General features: G+C 43.6%; 1 protein-coding gene across 7 annotated transcripts; it reads left to right on the forward strand.

The window, feature by feature from the left end:
• The first annotated feature begins 46 nt into the window (after positions 1–46).
• On the forward strand, positions 47–23235 carry GTF2H3 (general transcription factor IIH subunit 3). Of its 7 annotated transcripts, none has more exons than XM_032311570.1 (13): positions 47–151; positions 3268–3347; positions 9629–9735; positions 11155–11321; positions 14086–14148; positions 15422–15451; positions 15592–15620; positions 17751–17825; positions 18884–18937; positions 21993–22061; positions 22667–22802; positions 22912–22948; positions 23043–23235. In XM_032311570.1, the coding sequence occupies exons 1-13, from the start codon at positions 139–141 to the stop codon at positions 23110–23112; spliced, it is 930 nt and encodes a 309-aa protein (XP_032167461.1). In that variant the 5' UTR covers positions 47–138; the 3' UTR covers positions 23113–23235. The 7 variants fall into 7 exon arrangements, with proteins under 7 accessions (XP_032167461.1, XP_032167456.1, XP_032167455.1 ...); XM_032311565.1 differs by having other exon boundaries at positions 58–113; XM_032311564.1 differs by lacking the exon at positions 17751–17825 and having other exon boundaries at positions 60–151.

The following is a 23235-nucleotide window of genomic DNA, read 5'->3' on the forward strand; positions in this document are numbered from 1 at the left end:
CCGGCGCCTTGGGGCGGGGCCTTGCGTACGGCGCGCCAAGAGGCCTGCAGGTCACTGGGCTGCGCCGGAAGTCGGGGCGCGCAGGCTCCGGAAGGCGCGCTTGACGGCTACCTGTGCGTTGGGGGGATCCTGGCAGCCATGGTGTCAGACGGTGAGGGCTGTGCGGGGAGGGACCCCCGAGCGCGGGACCGGGCGGTTCGGGCTTGGCCAGGACCACCCAGCTGGAGCGCTATTGGGGGGCTGGGCAAACCTTTTAGTCTTTAGAGGAGTAGCAGATACATTCATTTATTCAGTAAATAGTTTTGAATGGCCTCCTGTGTGCCAGGCGTTGTTTTATGCGCTGGGAATACAGCAGAGAACATGGCAGTCAGGGGTCTTCGTGGAGGTTCCAGTCTAGTGGGCGAGGCAGACCATAGGCAAGCAAATAAGAATAATTTCGGAGGATAAGTCAATCAGAGAAAGACAATTATCATATGATCTCCCTGATAGGAGGAATTTGAGAGGCAGGGCGGGGGACTTGGCGGGTGGGGAAGGAAAAATTGAAACAAGATGGGATTGGGAGGGAGACGAACCATAGGAGACTCTTAATCTCACAAAACAATCTGAGGGTTGCCGGGGGAAGGGGGGTAGGGAGAGGGTGGTTGTGTTATGGACATTGGGAAGGGTATGTGATATGGTGAGCGCTGTGAAGTGTGTAAGCCTGACCATTCACAGACCTGTACCCCTGGGGCAAATAATACGTCATACGTTAATATAAATATTTTTTAAAAAAGGAATAATTTCGGAGGGTGACGAGCTGTGAAGACCATATACTGGGATGCTGCAGTACGTTGTGATTAGGGGATTATCATGGAAGAGCTACTTAGAGAAGAGTCCAGGTGCTGAAAGGGAGTCTTGAATGACTCTGCAAAGGCTGTGTGGCACGTTGAGCCACTACATTACACTAAAACAGAATGGGGGACTTGAGGGTAAAGGAAGGTGGAGAGAATTCCATTCATACGTTAAACTACCAGTTATAGAGTCTGATGCCTTTTTTTTTTTTTTAAAGATTATATTTATTTGAGAGGGGGGGAGGACGGGGGCAGGGAGAAGCAGACATCCCCCTGAGGAAGGAGCCTGACTCCAGGCTCCATCCCATGACCCTGAGATCATGACCTGAACTAAAGGCAGATGCTTAACTAACTGAGCTGCCCAGGCGCCCTTAGTCTGTTGTCTTAACAAAAAAGAGACCAGGGTGGTGGGAGTGAAGTGAGCTAGAGGGACGAGAGCAGGAAGCTTAAGTAGATGCGTGGCTCTTGTGGACCATGATAAAGAGGTTGAACTTTGTTTTTAAGTGTAATATGAAACCATGGTAGGAAGGAATAAGCAAATAATTTCTACAGTCTAATTTATAATTTTAATTTAATTTATTTGAGAGAGAGAGCATGAGCAGGGAGGAGGGGTGCAGGCAGAGAGAGGAGCAGCCTCCCCGCTGAGTAGGGAGCCCAATGCCGGGCTTGATCCCAGGACTCTGGGATCATGACCTGAGTCTAAGGCAGATGCTTAACCGACTGAGCCACCCAAGCACCCCTGATTTATAATTCTGTTTATTTAATTTATTTTTTTAAGACTTTATTTATTTATTTGACAGAGACACAGTGAGAGAGGGAATACAAGCACAGGGAGTGGGAGAGGGAGATGCAGGCTCCCCGCTGAGCAGGGAGCCCTATGTGGGGCTCGATCCCAGGATCCTGGGATCATGACCTGAGCCGAAGGCAGACACCTAACAACTGAGCCACCCAGGCACCCCATGACTTATAATTTTAAAAGGTCACTTTGGCTGCTGTGTGGAAAAGGGAGCAAGAGTGGAAATAGGGAGTCTAACTGTCCATGCTTATCTTTTTCTTTTAAAGATTTTTTTTTTTTTTAAGATTTTATTTATTCATTTGACAGACAGAGGTCACAGGTAGGCAGAGAGGCAGGCAGAGAGAGAGGGGAGGAAGCAGGCTTACTGCCTAGCGGAGAGCCCGATGCCGGGCTCGATCCCAAGACCCTGGGACCATGACCTGAGCCGAAGGCAGAGGCTCCTATTTTAGGAGCCTCTATTTTAAAAATTTTTATTTATTTATTTGACAGACAGAGATCACAAGTAGTCAGAGAGGCAGGCAGAGAGAGAGAGGAGGAAGCAGGCTCCCTGCTGAGCAGAGAGCCTGATGCGGGGCTCAATCCCAGGACCCTGGGATCATGACCTGAGCCGAAGGCAGAAGCTTTAACCCACTGAGCCACCCAGGCACCCCCATGCTTATCTTTTTCAATCTATACCACCATTCTGTGAGAGAGGCAGGCCTGGCATGGCCCATGTCTACAAATTGTGGGGTAGAGACCCAAAGAAGGACATTCACCGGACAATGCATGGGTATAGATACTCATCTCTCCTGTGAGGCGACACTGTCTTTTTCCAGGCCTCTGGGTAGTAGCAAGGAGTGGCTGGCCCTGAGAGGTGTGAGATGGGGCCTCATGGAAAATAAGGCCAAAGGATTGTAGGCTTGTGGGTAGAGGAGTGAGGGCCTGCGAAAGACAGTTAAGTGCTTCTGTGCTAGACTTTTTTGTGTGTGTGATTTGCACATATTTCATCCCAGCAAAAATCCTCCTTCTATAAGGAGTCCACGATCTAGTGGACTAGCTTTAGCAGAACTGGTGAGAGAGATCAGAAACACAACCAACTGCGAAATGAGATAATGAGTACTAAGTGTCATTAAAAGAGGGTCAGAAGTGGACAGGGGGGTATTGAAAGGCCACACTCTTTACAGTCAAGCAGATCTGTCTTTGCAGCAGGGAGTTTTGCTGCTTGCTAGCACGCCGTGTGACTTTGAGCAAACTCCTTTCATCTGCACAAAAGGAGTGTGGTATAGCCTAATTGTCGAGACAATGTGGGTTATGAGATACGTTTTTGTTTAGTATTCCACTAAGAGAGATGTGCTGCCAGTCTTAGGTGTAAGATACCATCCTGATTTTAGCAACAGCTAAATGTTAAAAAGAAAAAAAAAAAAAGGAGAGTGGCCATGTCATAATTGATGGAAGGTGGCAGTAATATATATAATCCAGTATATTGGATTATAGGATTACATATGCCACTGGCTGATGCAGAGATGGCTGACACTGGTGTTCTCCTCAAGTAGGGAGCCAGGACCTGTGGGAAGACCTGGGGAGGGTCTTTACAAACTGGGATTGTTGGCTTGGATACGCTTTCATGAGGCTAATGTGTTTATCCCTTGTTAATACTTTCAGAAGATGAATTGAATCTTCTGGTTATCGTAGTTGATACCAACCCAATTTGGTGGGGAAAGCAAGCGTTAAAGGAATCTCAGGTAAGATTGCTTGAGGAGGCCTATGGATAATTCTGGTTTAAGTGTGTTTGTATTGCTTTTTTGGGAATCAGCTTCATTAAAAAAAAATCAGCTTTTTTAAAAAAAGATTTTATTTATCTATTTGATGGAGAGAGAGCGAGCACAAGCCGGGGGAGTGGCAGGCGGAGGGAGAGGGAGAGGTAGGCTCCCTGTGGAGCAGGGAGCCCAGTGTGGGGCTCAGTCCCAGGACCCTGAGATCATGACCTGAGCTGAAGGCAGGGGCTTAACCCACTGAGCCACCCAGGCGCCCCTTATCATGAGTTTAGATTTGTGTAACCTCCAAACCACCACCATGGTCAAGACTGAACCGTGCCAACATACCCGGGAGCTCTCTAGTGCTCCATTTATAGATGCTGTCCCTTTGTAGTCAGTTCCTGGTCCCGAGCCATGGTAGATGCTGATCTCCTACTCTTGTCCAGCACTTTAGTCCTGTGAATAGGTCATAAAGTGTTTTTGAGATCCGCCCCCGCCCCCCCAACAGAATGCCCTTGATCATTTTAGGCTGGTCCATCTAGCAGAGTTTGTCCTTTCTGTTGCGGGGTGGTATTCCAGGGCATGAGGTAACACAGTTCGTTCCATCATTCACCTGGGAAAGCTCTCCATTTGGGTTTTTTTTTTTCAGTCGTCGGCTATTACATCAAAAACTGCTCTGAGGGGCGCCTGGGTAGCTCAGTGGGTTAAAAGCTGCTCTGAGAATTTGTATAGAGGTTGTTGTGTGGGTAGACGTTTTCATTTCTGTGGGATTAGTGCCCAGGATCGCAACTGCTAGAAAGTAGGAAGAAACTGATACATTGTTTTCTAGAATGGATTTACATTCCCACCAGCAAAGTGTGAGAGATGCAGTCTCTCCCTCCCCTCACCATGCTGACACATTTTTGTACTAACTGTTTTCGTAGCTGGATAATGATCCCTTAAGGTGAATCTTTTTTTTTTTTTTTAGGATTTTATTTATTTATTTGACAGAGATTATAATTAAGCAGAGAGGCAGGAAGAGAGAGAGGGGGCAGGCTCCCTGCTGAGCAGAGAGCCTGATGTGGGGCTCAATCCCAGGATCCTGGGATCATGACCTGAGCTGTAGGCTTATTGGCCGTATAGATAAGCCTCCTGAGATGTGTTTGCATGTCATGTATCCATTGTTTGGTTGGATTGTTGGGTTATGTTTAACTGTTGAGTTTTGAGATTCCTTTATGTATTCAAGAGATAAGCCCTTTTTTCAGATATCAGATGCTGAGAAAATAACAGTATTTTCTCTTTAGGTTGTCTTTTCATCCTCTTGTGGTGATCTTTCACAGAGCAGGAAGTCTTTTTAATTTTGATCAAGTCCAGTTACTCGATATTTAAAAAATATAGCCTGTGCTTTTGGTGCTTTTGGTAAGAGTTCTCAACCTTGTCTAGGTCACAAAGATGTTCGCCAGTGTCATCTGAAAAGTTTTACATTTAAATCCACAATCCAGGGATGCCTGGCTGACTCGATCGGTAGAGCCTGTGACTCTTGATCTCAGGGTTGTGAGTTCGAGCCCCACCTTGGGTATAGAGATTACTTAATAAAATCTTAAAAAAAATTCCACTTAAAAAAAATTCTACTTTGAGTTAATTTGGTAAAAAGATTTTATTTGTTTATTTTTAGAGAAAAGAGAGATCATATGCAGGGGTAGGGATAGAGGGAGAGAGAGAGAGTCTTTTTTTTTTTTTTAAGACTTTATTTATTTATTTGACAGAGAGAGATCACAAGTAGGAAGAGCAGCAGGCAGAGAAGGGGGGAAGCAGGCTCCCCACTGAGCAGAGAGCCAGATGCGGGGCTCTATCCCAGGAACCAGAGATCATGACCTGAGCCGAAGGCAGAGGCTTTAACCCACTGAGCCACCCAGGCGCCTCCCGGAGAGAGTCTTAAGCAGACTCTGTGCTGAGTGAGGTGCCTGACATGGGGCTTGATTTCATGACCTCGAGATCATGACCAAGAGTCAGCGGCTCATCCGACTGCACCACCCAGGTGCCCCCATTTTGAGTTAACTTTTTAATAGGCTGTGACATTTAGATTGACGTTTATTATCTTATCTATGAATAATCTAATTGTTCCGGCACCATTTTTGGAAAAATTACTCTTTCTCCACCGAATGGCTTTTGCAGCCTTGTCAAAAACCACTTGGGTGTAGATGTGTGGGTTTATTTCTAGTTGCTGCAGTGCTCTCTTCCTCAACCAGTACCACAGAGTCTTGATTACTATAGCAAGACAGTAAGTCTTGGGCTCCAGCGGGCTGTTTAGTCCCACTTTATTCTTCTTCCTCAAAACTGTTTTTTTAACTATTCTGGTTCCTTTTCTTTTCCATATAAATTTTAGAATGAGCTTGTCTATGTCTATAAAAGATCTTGTTGGAATCTTTTTTTTTTTAAAGATTTTATTTGTTTGACAGACACACAGTGAGAGAGGGAACACAAGCAGGGGGAGTGGGAGAGGGAGAAGCAGGCTCCCCACTGAGCAGAGAGCCCGATGCGGGGCTCGATCCCAGGACCCTGAGATCATGACCTGAGCCGAAGGCAGATTGCTTAATGGCTGAGTCACCCAGGCGCCCTTCTTGTTGGAATCTTGATAGGAATTATCAATTAAACCTGTTTATCAGTTTGAGGATGTATTCTACATAGGCCTGCTAGGTCTCAATTATGTTGGGTCTTCCAGTCTACAAATATAGTACATCTCTCCATTTACTTAGATCTTGATCTCTTTCCTTCTTTTTTTTAAAATCTTGATTTCTTTCATTAGTGTTTTATATATTTAAAAAATATTTTTAAAACTTCTTTTTTATTTTTTTATTTTTTATTTGACAGAGGGAGAGAGATCCCAAGTAGGCAAAGCATCAGGCAGAGAGAGAGGGGGAAGCAGGCTCCCCACCGAGCAGAGAGCCCGATGCGGGGCTTGATCCCAGGACCCTGAGATAAAGACTTGAGCCAAAGGCAGACGGTTACCCCACTGAGCCACCCAGGTGCCCATGTTTTATACTTTTTATCAGAAAAGGCCTGTACAGGGACGCTTGGGTGGTACAGTTCTCCAGTGAAATCATCTGGGCCTGGAGTTTGCATTTTGGGGAAGTTTGAAACTACGAATTAATTTTTTTAGTAGTTATTAAACTATTTGATATTTTTCATATTGGACAAGTTTAGTTATAGGTAGTTTTATTTTGATGTTTTTTCTAGTTCGTGTAACATTTTTGAGGTTTATCCAGGTTGTGGCATGTATTGGTGATTCCTCTTTACTACTGAATAGTATTTTGTTGCATAGATACACTTCTTACTCACCTATTCGTGGACATCTGGATTGTTTCCGCTGATTATTCTCAAACAAGTCTTTGTGTGGACATATGTTTGCTTTTCTCTCGAGTAGATACCTATGAGTTGAACTGCCTGGTCACGTGGTAGGTTTAGATTTAACTTGAAGATGCTGCCAGACTTAACAAGTGGGGACGCCATCTTCCATTCCCTTGAGCAGTGTGTGAGAGTTCCAGCACCTTCACTTCCTTGCCAACACCTGTCTGTTTTGTTAGAGTCATTCTAGTAAGCAGGTAGTGGCATCTCCTTGTGGTTTTAATTTGCATTTCCTTAAGGACTATTATATATATAGATATAGATTATATACATATATATATAAAATGCATGCTTATAAACTGCCCTTGTATTTTCTTAATTGAAATGCATATTCAGTTATTACACCCAACTTAAAATTGGGTTGTTTGTTTTATTACTGAGTTGTAAGAACTCTTTATATAGTCTGGATACAAGTCTTTTTTCAAATATTTGATTTACAAATATTTTCTTCTGGTCTGTGACTTTGTGGCTTGTCTCTTCAATTTCTTGATGGTGTCTTTCTTAAAATCAAGGGGTGCCTGGCCATTTCAGTCAGTAGAGCATGCAACTTTTGATCTTGGGATCGTGAGTACAAGCCACACATTAGGTATGGATCCTACTTTAAAAAAAAAACAAAAAAAATACAGGAGCACCTAGATGGCTCAGCGGATTAAAGCCTCTGCCATCGACTCAGGTCATGATCTCAGGGTTCTGGGATCAAGCCCCACATTGGGCTCTTTGCTCAGCAGGGAACCTGCTTCCTCCTTTCTGCCTACTTGTGATCTCTGTCTGTCAAATAAATAAATAAAATCTTTAAAAAAAAATACAAAAGATGGAGCACCTGGGTGGTTTAGTGGGTTAAAGCCTCTGCCATCGACTCAGGTCATGATCTCAGGGTCCTGGGATCGAGTCCCGCATCGGGCTCTCTGCTCAGCAGGGAGCCTGCTTCCTTCTCTCTCTCTCTCTCTGCCTGCCTCTCAGTGTACTTGTGATTTCTCTCTGTCAAATAAATGAATAAAATCTTAAAAAAAAACAAAAACAAACTATGAACGTATAAATCTGTCACCCCTGGAAGTCTCATATTTCTTTTTTTTTTTTTTTTTTAAAGATTTTTATTTATTTATTTGATAGAGAGAGATCACAAGTAGGCAGAGAGGCAGGCAGAGAGAGAGGGGGAAGCAGGCTCCCCGCTGAGCAGAGAGCCGGATGCGGGGCTTGATCCCAGGACCCTGAGATCATGACCTGAGCTGAAGGCAGATGCTTTAACCCCACTGAGCCACCCAGGCACCCCTGGCTCATTCTTTTTATTTTTTTTTTAAAGATTTTATTATTTATTTGACAGAGATCACAAGTAGGCAGAGAGGCAGGCAGAGAGAGAGAGAGAGAGAGAGGAGGAAGCAGGCTCCCTGCTGAGCAGAAAGCCCGATGTGGGGCTCGATCCCAGGACCCTGAGATCATGACCTGAGCTGAAGGCAGAGGCTTAAACCACTGAGCCACCCAGGCGCCCCTCATATTTCTTTATAATTTATCCTACCCCCTTCTCTCTGCTTGTCCCCACCCCCAGGCAACCACTGATTTTAGATTAGCTTACATTTTCTGGAATTTTATATAAATGGAATCAAACAGTACGTAGTGGGATTACTTTTGGTCTGGTTTCTTTACTTAGCATAACTTTTGAGATTTGTCTGTGTTGTTACAGTAATTCGTTCCTTTTATTGGAGAATAGTATTCCATCTTATAGAAAGAACAGCACATCGCTGCGTATTACCCTGTGTTGCCCTCCAAAAATACTGTTTTAGTTTGAACTCTCATCAGTGGTATATGAGAAGGCTTTTTTTTTTGAAACCACACAAAACGTTCTCTTTCCTTATTTTATCTTTTGCCAATATCATGTACCATAAAAGCTATCTCAATTTGCTTTTAGTGTATTCTATGGCCCTCTGTATTTTTCCCTTGGGGCATTGCCCATTTTCCTCTTCTGGTTTTGTTTTTTTGTTGTTTTTTTTTACCGATTTGTGGACACTTTATATGAGAAGGCTAACCTTTTGTGTCATATGTTGATATTTTCCCAGTTTGTAATTTGGCTTTCACTTTTGCTTACAGTCATTTTTTTGCCATACAGAAATTTTAATAGATTTGCTTTACTTTTTTTTTTAAGATTTTATTTATTTATTTGACAGACAGAGATCACAAGTAGGTAGAGAGGCAGGCGGGGGCAGGGGGTATGGGGAAGCAGGCTCCCCACTGAGCAGAGAGCCTGACATGGGGCTCAATCCCAGGACCCTGAGATCATGACCTGAGCTGAAGGCAGAGGCTTTAACCCACTGAGTCACCCAGGCGTCCCCTACTTTTTTTTTTTTTTTTTTAAATAAAGTGGGATTTATCAGTGTTTTATTTGTTGCCGGAAATATTCTTTTCTTTAAGAGAAACATGCTTTATTCCAGGATTATAAGAATATCCACCTACATCTTAATAGTATTAGTACTTGTGAGAATGTAAGCTCCACAAAAGAAGGGATCTTTGCCTGACACATAGCAGGAGCCTGGCATACTTAGTGAATGAATTGAAAACTTTCAGAAATCATCAGTTTAATCAGTATGTGTTAATCATCTACTTCGTACATACTAATAATTTGTTAGTAATTTTATCACAGAATATGTGACATGTTTGCTTTCCTTAAATGTTTGCAGAAAATAGTTGTGGAATAATGCACTGATGTGGAAATCATCTCACATAAGGAAAAGTAGAATATTAGTTTTCAGGTGGTTTGCTTATGGCTTTGGAGGAGGGAGCTCCCCAGCAAATTTTTAGCAGTGAATAAAATTTAAGTGAAATCTTTATCAAGACCCAACCTAGTTATTTGGATAGCTACTTTACCTTTTCTCATGTTTTCTGTTTTTCAACAGTTTACTTTATCAAAATGCATAGATGCTGTGATGGTGCTGGGAAATTCTCATTTATTCATGAATCGTTCCAACAAACTTGCTGTGATAGCGAGTCACATTCAAGAAAGGTACGACCATAGTGATTCCTCTACCTATTTGGTGTTTAACATTTGTGAGGTTTTTGTGCCAGTCAGCATGTACTACTCTTCCTTTTCTGTGTTGCAGAATTTTTTTTAATGTAGCGTTGAACAAGACTCGCAGCATGAGTCAGTACATGTAGATTTTGACAGAGATGAAAATTGGAAGACTCATTAGCTGGTACCTAATAGACTTGCATCATGTGCGCATTTAACTTACCCGGGTTCATCCATCCTTTCTAGGCAAAAGCCAGGGACAATTATCCAGCAAGAGTGGCAGCTCCTATTACTGTTCTTTGCTCGAGTCTGCCCCGGGTGGGGGCAGACTCGAAACAGGAGGTGTGATTCTGCTCTCTTTCCTCGAGTTGTGGGCTCTGCGTGCTTCTCAGGGTGTAATGTTTCACTGCTCTTGGTGTGATTCTGGTGTTTACAGATGAGGGTTTTTCTTGTTAATTGGGTTTAAACCCAAGCGAAGGACTCCATCTGGTGCTCAGCCGAGGAAGCAGTGACCTTTTCTAAGACGGGTGTAAACACCGGCTGGGGCAAGGGGTAGAGTCTCTTAGGGGCGGGTGCGTAGTAGGGCAGCTCAAAAGGGACTAGGTATAGGCTACATATTTTCACCGCATTTACTTTTCATGCATACGCTGACCGTAGAATCATACTTCCCGTGTAAGACATGGCTCTTCTGGGTCTTGATTAAATGTTACATCCTGGTTGAAGTGACTCTTGTGTACCCACGTATTTCATATAAGGTCAGTGGATAGTTCTCAAACTTCTTATTTCTTAGGGCTGTTCTCTTCGGTGTGTTGAAGGAGCCTGTGGGCCCCCCAGTAAGTGCTCCGGCTCCCATGATCACCATGCATTTTTCTCAGAGTTGAATGAAAAACGATGACTCTGATTTGATTAAGGTATCAAAAGAAAAACTATGAGAAGCAAAGTTCTCCAGTGTTTAGAAGAATCAAATACGGGGTTTTATAGGATTGCTGTAAAAATCATGAAGCACCAGGAGAATCTTTTAGGGACCCTTGGGGCAGATTTTTATTACTGGGGTAGATAAATATACCTCAAATAATAAACTAGTCGCAAGTGAGAATTTGGTTATGACTCTCTTCCCAGCTGGCATCTGAGAAAGTAGAATGAGGACCACCCCGAAGCATTTCCAGAGGCTGGGACCCAGCACACATGCGTTACTTCCTCTCACTTGTGAGAAAACAGGGGATCGTTAAAACATTCTCTGGGGTAGACCTCATGTTTGCTAGTTTGCCCGTCTTATACATTTCTTAAAAATGAAACTTACTACAGAATCTTATGTCAGAATTGCTGTGGGTGGTTGTTTACTGAATTTCATCTGGATGTCTAGTGAAGACAGAGTCCTGGTGTAACTTGGTGTTTTTTCCCCCACTGTTTCAGTCGATTCTTGTATCCTGGAAAGAATGGCAGACTTGGAGACTTTTTTGGAGACCCTGGCAACCCTTCCTCTGAGTCCGGCCCGTCAGGGAGTAAGGACGGGAAGTACGAGTTGTTCACAGCCGCGAATGAAGTCATTGCCGAAGAGATTAAGGATCTCATGACCAAGAGTAATGGCTTTCTCCGTTCTTGTTATCTTACAATTGCAGCTGAACGTGGAGGTCCTGAGGCTTTAGGTCCTGAGAGTTGGGTTTCTTGGGAATATTTACTTGTGTTCTCTCTCTTTTCTTTTGTAAAATCCTTTTCCTCAAAGCCTGTGCCTTGTTTGTGTGACCTCGTGACCTCGCCAGCATCTCCCACTGTCCGCCAGCCTCTACTTCTTGAAACCTACTCTTAGCCTCTAAGGCTTTTTTTTTTTTTTTAAAGATTTTGTTTATTTATTTGACAGACAGAGATCACAAGTAGGCAGAGAGACAGGCAGAGAGAGAGGAGGAAGCAGGCTCCCTGCTGAGCAGAGAGCCCGATGCGGGGCTCGATGCCAGGACCCTGAGATCATGACCTGAGCCAATGGCAGAGGCTTTAACCCACTGAGCCACCCAGGCGCCCTATGGCTATTCTTTTGACTTGTTTTTCCTCTCTTTTTGGACCATTCTTCCATTTTTTATTTTTTCCTTCATCTTGTCCCTTAAAAAATAGGTTTGTTAATTCTGCACATTATTTTCTTATTTTCTCTTCCTCTGTATGTTTCCATCCACTCTTGTCTTTAATTATCAGTTCTCTGTGAACACTTCCCAGTCTTTATGACCTCTAATCCAGCCTTTCTTTCAGCAAACATCTCCGTGTAGGTGTTGCACAGTGTGGTCGGCTCGCCCCGGACCAGCTTCCTTACCTTCCCTCCCAGCTGCACCCCGTCTCTGCTCCCAGTTTCTGCCATGCCCTTCCACATACTTTTTCAAATTCAACTTTTCAAATTCAAATTCAGCTTTCATTTTTGAGCCCCCTCTCTGCTCACATTCAACATCTAATCAGCTATGATACCCTTTTAGCTAGTACCTTCAAAATCTGCCTGCCCCCTTTTATCGCATCTAGCTCAGGCCCAGCCCTGTTGGAATTTTGGGCTGGATCATTCTTTGTTGTGGCCACTGTATGGTGCTTTGGAGGACACTTAGCAGCATCCCTGGCCTAGACCCAGTAGATGTCATAACATCCCTCCATTGTGGCCTCCAAATAGATCTCAGACTTTGGCACATATCTCCTGTAGGGCACAGGTGCCCAGGTGGAGAGCTGCCGCTCTGGGTCATTCTAACAGCTTCCGCCTTCTGGCTCCTGTCTGTGTCCCTTCAGGTCTTTTACAGTGAATCCTCCTAAAAGCCAGAGTTGCTGTTTCCTGGCTTAAAGGGTGTTACGGGTCCGTTGTTGTCTGCAGTCTGTGGTTCTTAACTTGTAGCTGGTGTCAGAGTCACCCTGAAGGGAAAGGCCACTCTTTACAGACAGAAAGTAGGTTAGTGGTTTCCGAGGGTGGGGGAGGAGGGACTGGAATGGGCCCAAGTGATCTTTTGGGGTAAAGGAAATGCTCTAAAACTGGGTTGTGGTAATCGTTTACAGCTCTCTAAATTTGCTTTAAAAAAACATTGAAGTGTTTACTTAAAAGGAGTGAATTTTATGATCTGTCAATTACACCCCAGTAAAGCTGGTAAGAATCCCCTGGAGGGCTTGTTAAAACAAAATGCTGGGTCCTACCCTGCAGTTTCTGATGCAGCAGGTCTAGAGTGGTCCCAAGAGTCTGTGTTTCTGGTAAGTTTCCAGGTGATGCTCTTATACCTGGTTCTAGAATCATACTTTGAGAACCATGGGCCTCCAGGGTAAAGTCCCAACTTCTCAGTGTGGTGCTCAAGACCTTTCCGGGTCTGACCTCACCCATGGGTGGAAGTGTCCGTGCTCCTGGACCCGCTGCAGGCCCTGTTCGCACCGGATGTCAGTCCGTGCTCTCCACCCTCTTGAGAGGCTTGGCTTTTTTCACTCAAGGCTTCAAACAAGTTTCCAGCTTTGTCTCTGCTTGCCACAGCCGAGGGGGAACATCCTGCCCCCTTTCTACTAGCGGGGCAGCTCTCTGAGGGGCATGAGACAGAGGGGTGGTGGGAAGGAGTGCGGATAGGCTCAGAGCAGGCAGTTGCACGTGACCTTTTGCACCACTTAGATTGTTAACAAACCTGAACCTTTCCAGAAAACACCAGGGTATTTTTTCCTGTGGTAGAATATACATACTATAGGGTGCACCTGGCTGGCTCAGTCAGTGGAGCATGTGACTCTTGATCTCGGGATTGTGAGTTCGAGCCTCACATTGGGTATAGAGCTTACTTAAAAATAAAATCTTTTTTGAAAAGAGAATATAGATAACACAAAATTACCATTCAGCCATTTTATTTATTTTAATTTTTATTTATTTGTCAGAGAGAGAGAGAGAGAGTGCACAGACAGACAGAGTGGCAGGCAGAGGCAGAGGGAGAAGCAGGCTCCCCGCTGAGCATGGAGCCTGATGTGGGACTCGATCCCGGGACACCAGGATCATTACCTGAGCTGAAGGCAGCTGCTTAACCAACTGAGCCACCCAGGCGTCCCAACCATTCAGCCATTTTAAAATGTGCAGTACAGTGGCAATAAGTACATTCACGCTGTGTATAAACATCACAGCTGTCCATTCCCAAATTACCCCAGACTGAAACTTTGTACTTCCTCAGCCCCTTACCACAGGATATTTTAAATTGAGACAATGTTAAAAATTACTTATTTAAGCATTACTGAGAAAAGATTGCTGCTATGTTTTTAAGTATCAGCTGATTTCATTCTGGAAGAAGAATGCTTTGGTTTGAAAATGGTTTTAGTTCAAGAAAACCTGAACATTCTCTTTAATTTTCTTTTTTAAATTACTTGCAGGTGACATAAAGGGTCAACATACAGAAACTCTGCTGGCAGGATCCCTCGCCAAAGCTCTTTGCTGTATCCTTGGTGTTCTAGTCATTCAGAAGGTGTCTTCCGAATATCTTAACTTGTGATAATTTTTAGAACCTTGGGTGTCCGTATTAATGAAAGGCATGAATATTCTAAAGTGGTGGATAATCAAAAAAACAATTTGTCTTGGCCTTGGAATTTTTTTTTTTTAATTTATTTTTTAATTTATTTGACACACAGAGAGAGCACAAGTAGGCAGAGAGGCAGGCAGAGAGAGAGGGGGAAGCAGGCTCCCCACTGAGCAGAGAGCCCGATGCGGGACTCGATCCCAGGACCCCGAGATCACGACCTGAGCCGAAGGCAGCGGCTTTACCCACTGAGCCACCCAGGCGCCCTGGAATTTTTTTTTAAAGATTTTATTTATTTATTTGACAGAGAGAGATATCAGAAGTAGGCAGAGAGGCAGGCAGAGAGAGAGGGGGAAGCAGGCTCCCTGCTGAGCAGAGAGCCCGATGCGGGGCTCGATCCCAGGACCCTGAGATCATGACCTGAGCTGAAGGCAGAGGCTTTAACCCAGTGAGCCACCCAGGCGCCCCTGGCTTTGGAATATTTTTAAGATAAGCTGTAAAAACTTGAAACGTAAAAGAAAGAAGACTCTTTTCTATAGTATGTCCTTCTGCTCACACAACATTCTCCAGGATGCTTGTAACTTGCTTTGACAAATTGGGGAGGGTGTGTGTGTCTTTTTTACCTTCCTTAAGTTAGGAGCTTATGTTTGGTATTTACAAAAGTCGTTTGCTGCTCCTGAGGGTTAATAAATGAGTGGTTTCTCCTGAGGCCCACAGGTTATTTGCATTTAACATAGAGTAAAGAACACTGTCTCAAGCATGTTGATGTCTGTTGGTGTGATGTTCTCCCAGTCTTTAAAGAAAAAAAAAGATTTATTTACTTGGGAGAGAGCAGAGAGAGAGAGACACAGGCAGGGAGAACAGGCTCCCTGCCGAGCAAAGAGCCCGATGTTTGTTTTCTGGCTTGTGGACTTAGCGGTCATCACAGTATTCTAGGATGTGGTGGATGATCGCAGGGTTAATCATGATTATTTTAATTTTCTGGGACAGAGATCAGGTTTTGGTTACAAAGCTCAGTTGATTGCAGTTAGTAAGTGGAAACTCCCAAGTAGTCCTGTGTGTTTATCTTGGGAAATAGAGCATTTCTTTTTTCACCTAGGTGGATGGATTAATTTAAAATTTGAGGTTATTTTTCTGTTTAGTATAAGTATTTATGAAATTATTTCAAAATTCCTTAATGCTAAAAAATTCAGACATTCATAGAATGAACAAGGAAGTGAAAGGTAGGAGTGTGGTTTTTTGTGAGATCTGGAATCCTTATTTTATTGCTGTAATTTTGGTGGACTCTTTAAAAATGTTGGTTATAAAACCTTATGTTTACTAAGATGCAGTTAAATTTTAATCTGTCTTTATCTCTTTATAGATAATCAGGAAATGAAATCAAGGATTTTGGTAAGATTAAAAAAATCAGTACTATATTTATACACCACCTATATCAAATTTGAAAGCATAATGGCATAAAAGTGTTAGACCCATTTATAATAAATATGAGTATCCAGAATAAATTAACAAGCAATGTATAAAATCGATTATGATGAAAGACTAAAATTCTGAGAGACATAGGAGAATTGAAGGAATGGAGAGTCCTATTTTATTCTTGGATATCAGTTTTTCCAAAGTTAAACTATAAATTCAATCTTGGAATTTTTTTAAAGATTTTATTTAGAGAGTGCATGTCACGGGTCGGGGGATACAGAGGAAGAGGGAATCTGAAGCCTGCTCCTCACCAAGTGCTTTAAGAAATTCAACAGTAAGGGGCGCCTGGCTAGCTCAGTCGGTAGAGTGTGTGATTCTTGATCTCGGGGTAGTAAGTTTGAGCCTCATGTTGGGTGTGGAGATTACTTAAAATCTTAAAAAAAAATCAGTTTATCTGGAAGAATAAATCAAGGAGAATAGCCAGGTGCTTTCTGAAAGAGAATAATAAGCAGGAACTTGCTGTTAGATCTTAAAACACATTGCAAAGCTGCAGGAACAGTGTGGTTCTGGCGCAGTAGGAGGCCCAGAGTAAATGGGAAAGGCCAGGCTCCAGAAATAAAATCAGGTCCACAGAGGAGTTTGGCTTGTCGAAAGGAAGCACTTAAGTCAGTGGGAAGAAAATGGATTATTCAGTTAAAGGGGCTGGGCTAATTGGTTGACCATTTGGGGGAAAACAAAGTTAGATCTCATTGCTCACACCTAAATAATTCTAGTAAAGGTCAGACATGTCACTGTGAAAGTTCAGGTCATAAAAGCGCTGGAAGAAAGTACCTGTTTATAATCTCAGGTTAGGAAGGACCTTGCTGAGCGTGATGTGAAGCTTAAGACCTCAAGAAAATCAAACCCCAAAACAAGGGTGAAAGAAAAGCTATTAAAAAGCATTTTCAGTATCGCTACCTGACCGAGGATTAATATAATAGTTCTAAAAGGTTTTTTATCTTATTCATTTATTTTTTTAAGTGGGCTTCATGCTGGGCCTGGAGCCCAGCTCGGGGCTTTAACTCACGACCCTGGAATCAAGACCTGAGCTGAGACCAAGAGTCTGACACTTGACTGAGCCATCCAGGCACCCTGACCTTATCGATTAAATTTTAAAAGTTAAGGTTTACTCTAAAATATGTAGAAAACAAGCAGCCTGCAAAAGAAGAAATGCAAGTGGCCAGTTAGCATTTGAAAATACGCGGAGCCTTACCAGTGAGCAAAGAACTAGAAGCATCCGGTAACAGGGTTTGCATTGTCCGCTTCTTGCTCAGCCTAAATGGGCACTTCCCCATGTTGGTGGCAGGCTTGGGGGTAGGTTTTCCTCTTGCATTGCCAGTGGGAGTGTAAATCGGTACAACATTTTTTTGAGGCGTGTTTGGTGGCCTGTAGCAGGATGAAAGGTGTGTGTATTTTAGCAATCCCCCTGATTATTTTAGGAGCTATTCAGAGAGTTGTGTACAGCATGTACGAGAGCGTTCCCCAGAGCATTGTCTAAAACAGGACTGGAAGCTTCTTCAGTGTCCTCTATAGAGAACTGGTTCATCAGTGGAGTCTATGAAATTAGCACAAAGGATGACGTACATCCGAATCCACTGATACAAGATTCACCCCCCCGCCTTGCGCCCCTGTGGGACCGAGAAACAGATTGCAGGGCTGCCTGGCTGGCTCAGTGGGTAGAGCATGTGACTCTTGATCTCAGGGTTGTGAGTTTGAGCCCCATGTTGGGTGCAGAGTTTATTTAAAAAAAAAAAAAAATTAAAAAAAAGCAGTTTGCAGAGCACTAGATAATCATCCTAGGGCACGTGTGCGCACTGCCTCTGTGTGTGTGTGTGTGTGTGTGTGTGTGTGTGTGTGTGTGGGCACGCATGTGCCCATGTAGGTGCTGTGTGGAACTGTTAACCAGGGACTGTCTATCTCTTGGAGAGTAGGTCATTTACACTGCACCTGTGCACCTATTTATTTAACCATGGTGACTAGGCAGGCAGATTAGACAAGCTGCATTGGTTGTGTTTGCAGTGAGAACTTGGATATGCCCCCAGGTATTCACAGGGATGTGATTTTTAGGTGATTAAGGCTGCAGAAGACAGCGCGCTGCAGTATATGAACTTCATGAATGTCATCTTCGCAGCACAGAAGCAGGTGAATTGGGAGCATCTTTTGTTTTGTTTTGTTTTTTAGTTTTGATTTAAATTCCAGCATATTTAACACACAGTGTTCTGTTAGTGTCATGTGTCCCATATCGTGATTAAGCACTTCCAGTTGTCACCCGGTGCTCCTTGTGACAGGTGCACTCCTTAATCCCCATCACCTGTGTCCTCCACCGCCCCCTCGTCTGGTGACCATCAGTGTGTTCTCTGTAATTAAGAGTCTGTTTCTTGGGTTGCCACTCTCTTCTTCCCCCTGTCCCTTGGGAGCATTCTTTTAAGGAAATACTTATTTCATATGAGTTTTATTTTTTGAATGACCTATACAAATATTTTGACTAAATGGCCTTACCAGTGGATAAAGAATATGGAATTCATACATCGTACTAGTCATTACTCTATTTTGGGTCTTGGACCCCATGAATATTACGGGTCCCCAGAAGAAAGTACCCTGAAACACAGTTTTGCATATAGTTTCATGGTATTCATGTCACCCCGTTTAGCCCATCCTTGGACTTCAGGCTACGAATCCCAGACTTACAGTTCGCTGCATACCTTGCCTCTGTTGCTCTCTTTGCTTTAGGAAGGTCTTACCAAGATTTGATAGTTTTACTTTGCAAATAATTGAATGAATCTACACTAATTCAAATGAATTATCACCAATGTATTTTCTTTGGTATGTTTTTAAGAAAAAACTTTCTTAAAACTTCAGTTTTAACCCCAAATGCTGCCATATCCCCATATCCATGCCTCATATTCTCCATGTTGTAGCAGCAGCGTGATGTGAAAAGACCGTGGGCTTTGGGGACAGGCAGATTGGGGTGACAGCACTGCTCCCCCCCTCACCCAAGCTCTGTGACCACAGCCTGGCCAAGGCCTAGGTGTTTCAGCTGCAAAATACAGATCAAATACCTGCCTTGCAGAGTTATTCCACTGTTTTAAGAATAGTCTAAAGAAAGTCTAGCACTTAGTAGTCCCAGTGTAATTTTTATTTTTATTTTTATTATTCTATATTTTTATTATTCTATAATGTTTTTGGAATGTTCATTTCAGAATATTTTGATCGATGCCTGTGTTTTAGACTCGGATTCAGGACTCCTCCAACAGGTACGTGTTCCGTGGAAGTGTGGTAGTGGTGGTCAGGGGAGCCTGGTGTGTTCTCTTCGTTGTTAATTGCCTGTCACCAGCCTTCGCACAGTTTTAGGAATTGGCTGTGAGATTCTGTCGCTTAGAGCACTGACATCTCTCTGGTCCTTATTTTATTTTTTTATTGAAGTACATTTGACACACAGTGTCACATTAGTTTCAGGTGTGCAACTCTCGGGATCCTTCAACATTTTTATTTACATTTTATGTAATGATTGATTCTCTAAAAGTGAGTCGCATATTGAAATGAATTCAGGCAATATAAGAAAGTATTTTTTAAAGGGGTAAAAAAACGACAAACCCTTCAAATCCTATCCTCTTAGAGTTACTGTTGCTAATATTAGCATGTCACATTTCTCTGTGTAGGTATAGATGGAAGCATGGGTCGCTAAGCAGAGAATCTTTTTTTTTTTTTTAAAGATTTTATTTACTCATTTGACAGTGATCACAAGTAGGCAGAGAGGCAGGCAGAGAGAGAGGAAGGGAAGCCGACTCCCCGCTGAGCAGAGAGCCAGATGTGGGGCTCGATCCCAAGACCCTGGGACCATGCCCCAAGCCAAAGGCAGAGGCTTTAATCCACTGAGCCCCCCAGGCGCCCCATAAGCAGAGAATCTTATAAAGATGGGGTCGTACTGCAGATCTGTGCTGTCCTGTGTGATAGTTGTATGGTTGTTGAGCTCTTGCAAAGAGTCTGGTCTGGATTGAGATGTGCTGTTAATGTAAAATACACACACTGAATTCAAAGACTTAGTATGAAGAACAGAATGTAAAATAAAGATTTTATAGTATTACCTGTTAGGATGATAATACTTTGGATATATGGGGTTAAATAAAATGTTATTAAAATTAATTTTATCTCTTTTTTTTTCCTTTTTTTATGCGGCTAGAAAATTTCAAGTTTCACATATTGCCCACATTATATTTCTGTCGGACAGCACTGTTAGATGTTGCTTTTCAGTCAAATGTATGAGACGGAAATTTAATTTAACTAGAAAGGGGGAAAAAAAAAACCCAAATAAGACTGAAGAAATTGCCAAACTTTTGATAAATGTTTTTTCGACCACAAGAAATATTCTTTGCTAAAAGATCAGTTAAAAGCACAACACTGGAAAATGCTGAGTTTAGGGTACTGCCAAGGACACTGAGTGGGAAGGGGAGATAAGATTAGAAAGTATACTAGCGTCAGAGGTTCCAAATTGTCCTATTTCTTAAGCTTGATGGTAGATACATGGTGTTCATTTTATTTAAACCTACTTAAACATACTTACATGTGTATGTGTATATGCTCTTGCACATATGGTTATATTTCAGAATTAAAAAATTGAAAAGGTTGAATCCATTTTTTAACTGCACATTTCACTCTACACAGCGTCTGTTAACTCCTAGAGGATCTGTCCTGTGCCCTGAGTTTAAATGCCAGCTCTGCCTGCCTGACGCTCACGTCGCTATGTCTGGGCCAGACGCAGGCTCTCTGCGTTCCAGACTTGCATAGTCAGCTGCTCAGGCAGCATCTCCCCTTGGACATCCAGCAGCGTCTCAACTTAAACTTGTCGGAACCAGAACTCCTGGTTTCTGCCGCGCTGCCTCCCGGGGGCCTCCCCCTCTCAGCAGAGGCAGCTCAGTTCACCAGCCCCCAAGCCAAAAATGCTGCTGCTGCCTTGTTTCTTCTCTTCCTCTCCTTTCCATCCCATTAGCAAATCCTTTTAATTCAATCTTTGAAAATGCGCCTGAATCCCACCATGTCTTCTCCTTCCTTGCTGCCACTCAAGTGGTGGATTGTCGTATCTGTTAACTGGTCTGCTTCTACGCTTACCCCTCACACCAAAGTCTGTTCTCTACAAGGCCGGCAGAATGAAGCTTTCAAAATGGAAATCAGATCTTGTCACTCACCTGCTTAAAACCCTCCCATGGCATCCCCTCACACACAGACTGAACCCCAGAGTTCTGCCATGGCTGGCTGTACATGCCATGATCTGGTTTCCGGGTATCTCCTTTTCCCATGGAATCTCTTTACTCCGGCCATACTGGGCTCTTTGCTATTGCTTTAAAACTACAGGCCCGCCGCCGCTGAGGGTGTCTACATCAAGCTGTTCCCTCTGCTTCTAAGGCTTCTCCATAGGTATTTGTATGGTCTACTCCCTGCCCTTGTTTGGGTCTCTGCTTCTGCTTTTCTCAGAGAAGCCTTCCCTGAGCATCTAGGGTCACTCCATGTCCCCTTACCCAACTTCATTTTTCTTTATGGCCGTGGTCATAGCCTGTGACAGTGTTTCTGCATGTCCTCGACTGACTGACTCTCCGTCTTCACCTGCACCAGGTGTCAATCAGTCAATGAAAGGAGTTAAATCGTGGTATAACCATAAGATAGAATATTGTTTGGCCATAAAAAGGGATGAAGTACTGATCTTGCCACAGAATAAATCTTGAAAACATGATGCTGAGGTAAAATTGTATGAGTTCATTTGTACGAAATGCCCAGCATAGGCAAATCCAGAGAGAGAGAAAGTAGGTCGCGGGTAGCCTTGGGGTAGGAGGTTGAGAGTAATGGCTAATAGGTGTGGGGTTTCCTTTTGGGCTGCGGAAATGTTCTGGAACTAGATTGTGGTGGCACAGCTCTGAAGACAGTGAAAAATAGTGAAGCACACATTTTTAAAGGGTGAATTGTATGGCTTCAGGGTGATCTCAGAGCTGTTGTTAAAAATAGAATGAAAATGAGTAAACGTGGCTAGAATAAAAATTTCATCAATAGAAAACACAGGACCGAGGGCATGTACTGTCCTCCACTAAGCTCTTCAAAGGGGGAAAGGGTGTGGTGCCCCCGGGAAAAGTAGCTGAACACCTTGAGAGGTAACGGGAAGTTTCTGGTCCTCACGTACCTTTGCGAAAGCATGCCCTTTTGATGACTCCATCATATCCCCCTCTCCTCCGGAGACCCGAAGAATGGCTGGTGAGATTGACATCTGTCGGGAAAAGCTAAGCGAGTCCCAGTTTGGCAGAGAGCCCTTTGGATGTCTTGCAGGCTTGTGACATCACGGGGGGACTGTACCTGAAGGTGCCTCAGATGCCTTCCCTTCTGCAGTATCTGCTGGTAAGGAACCGTCAGCAGGGCCCTAACACCTTGCTCTGGGTGAGCCCCTGTCTCCTGGGGAATGAAGGGGAGCTCGATGGTGATGCTAGTAAGTGGGAGAAGGAGTAGATGGGTGGCCCAGGGGCTTTGAAGCTAGAGGGGGACACCTTGGGTCGTCTGTGAAGGCAGCTTATGTAAGCAGACAACAGTGGCTGCTTTGGGGAGGTACTCTGTACCTGCCGAGTGAATAAAGAAGCATTTCTTGGTAGACTTTTTTTTTTTAATTTATTTTTAAAAAAGATTTTATTTATTTATTTGACAGATCACAAGCAGGCAGAGAGGCAGGCAGAGATGGGGGTGGGGGAAGCAGGCTCCCTGCTGAGCAGAGAGCCGGATGCGGGGCTCGATCCTAGGACTCTGAGATCATAACCTAAGCTGAAGGCAGAGGCTTAACCCACCGAGCGACCTAGGTGCCCCACTTGGTAGACTTTTAAGGAAAATCCTAATTTATTATTCTCTTTGGTGTTTACTACCTAATATCTGATACTTGTGTTCTAACTTCCGGTTATATTCTCCCATGTTTTCAGTAACATTTCTTTGCCTCTTTTTTTGTTCCCCCCACACAGTGGGTTTTTCTCCCTGATCAAGATCAAAGATCTCAGTTAATCCTCCCTCCCCCAGTCCATGTGGACTACCGAGCAGCTTGCTTCTGTCATAGAAATCTCATTGAAATTGGCTATGTCTGTTCTGTGTGCTTGTCAAGTAAGTTCAAGTACTGAGTTCTTCTGTGTGTGGGGGGGCACAGAAAATAAGTCAACTGTGCGTTTGTTTTTTTCCAACATCCTGTTTGTTTTGTGTTTCAAATTTACAGTATTCTGCAATTTCAGTCCTATCTGCACGACCTGCGAGTAAGTATCCCTGGGCTGGTGTGTCTGGCTCACGCGGGGTTGCGGGGAGGGATTCAGAGCCCTGAAGAGGGTCTTCCTCTCTGTGTCGTTACAGGACAGCCTTTAAGATTTCTCTGCCTCCTGTGCTGAAGGCCAAGAAAAAGAAACTGAAAGTGTCCGTGTGATCAGAAGATCCCCACGCCCCGAGCTAATCTCTTAGAGCTTATTAAGAGAAATTGTGTGGCGAAAGCTGTGTTAGGAAGCCCTGAAAAAAATACAGTGTTGTATGGGATGATTTTGAATGAAGT

Source organism: Mustela erminea, chromosome 13 (assembly GCF_009829155.1).
Source record: "Mustela erminea isolate mMusErm1 chromosome 13, mMusErm1.Pri, whole genome shotgun sequence".
Lineage (NCBI taxonomy): Eukaryota > Metazoa > Chordata > Mammalia > Carnivora > Mustelidae > Mustela > Mustela erminea.

Bases quoted from the DNA above. Each gene is read 5' to 3' on its own strand.
- GTF2H3 (XM_032311570.1), top strand. The intron at 3,348-9,628 runs GTAAGATTGCTT...GTTTTTCAACAG, and splicing joins AAGCGTTAAAGGAATCTCAG to TTTACTTTATCAAAATGCAT. The intron at 15,452-15,591 runs GTAGGAGTGTGG...ATCTCTTTATAG, and splicing joins AATGAACAAGGAAGTGAAAG to ATAATCAGGAAATGAAATCA.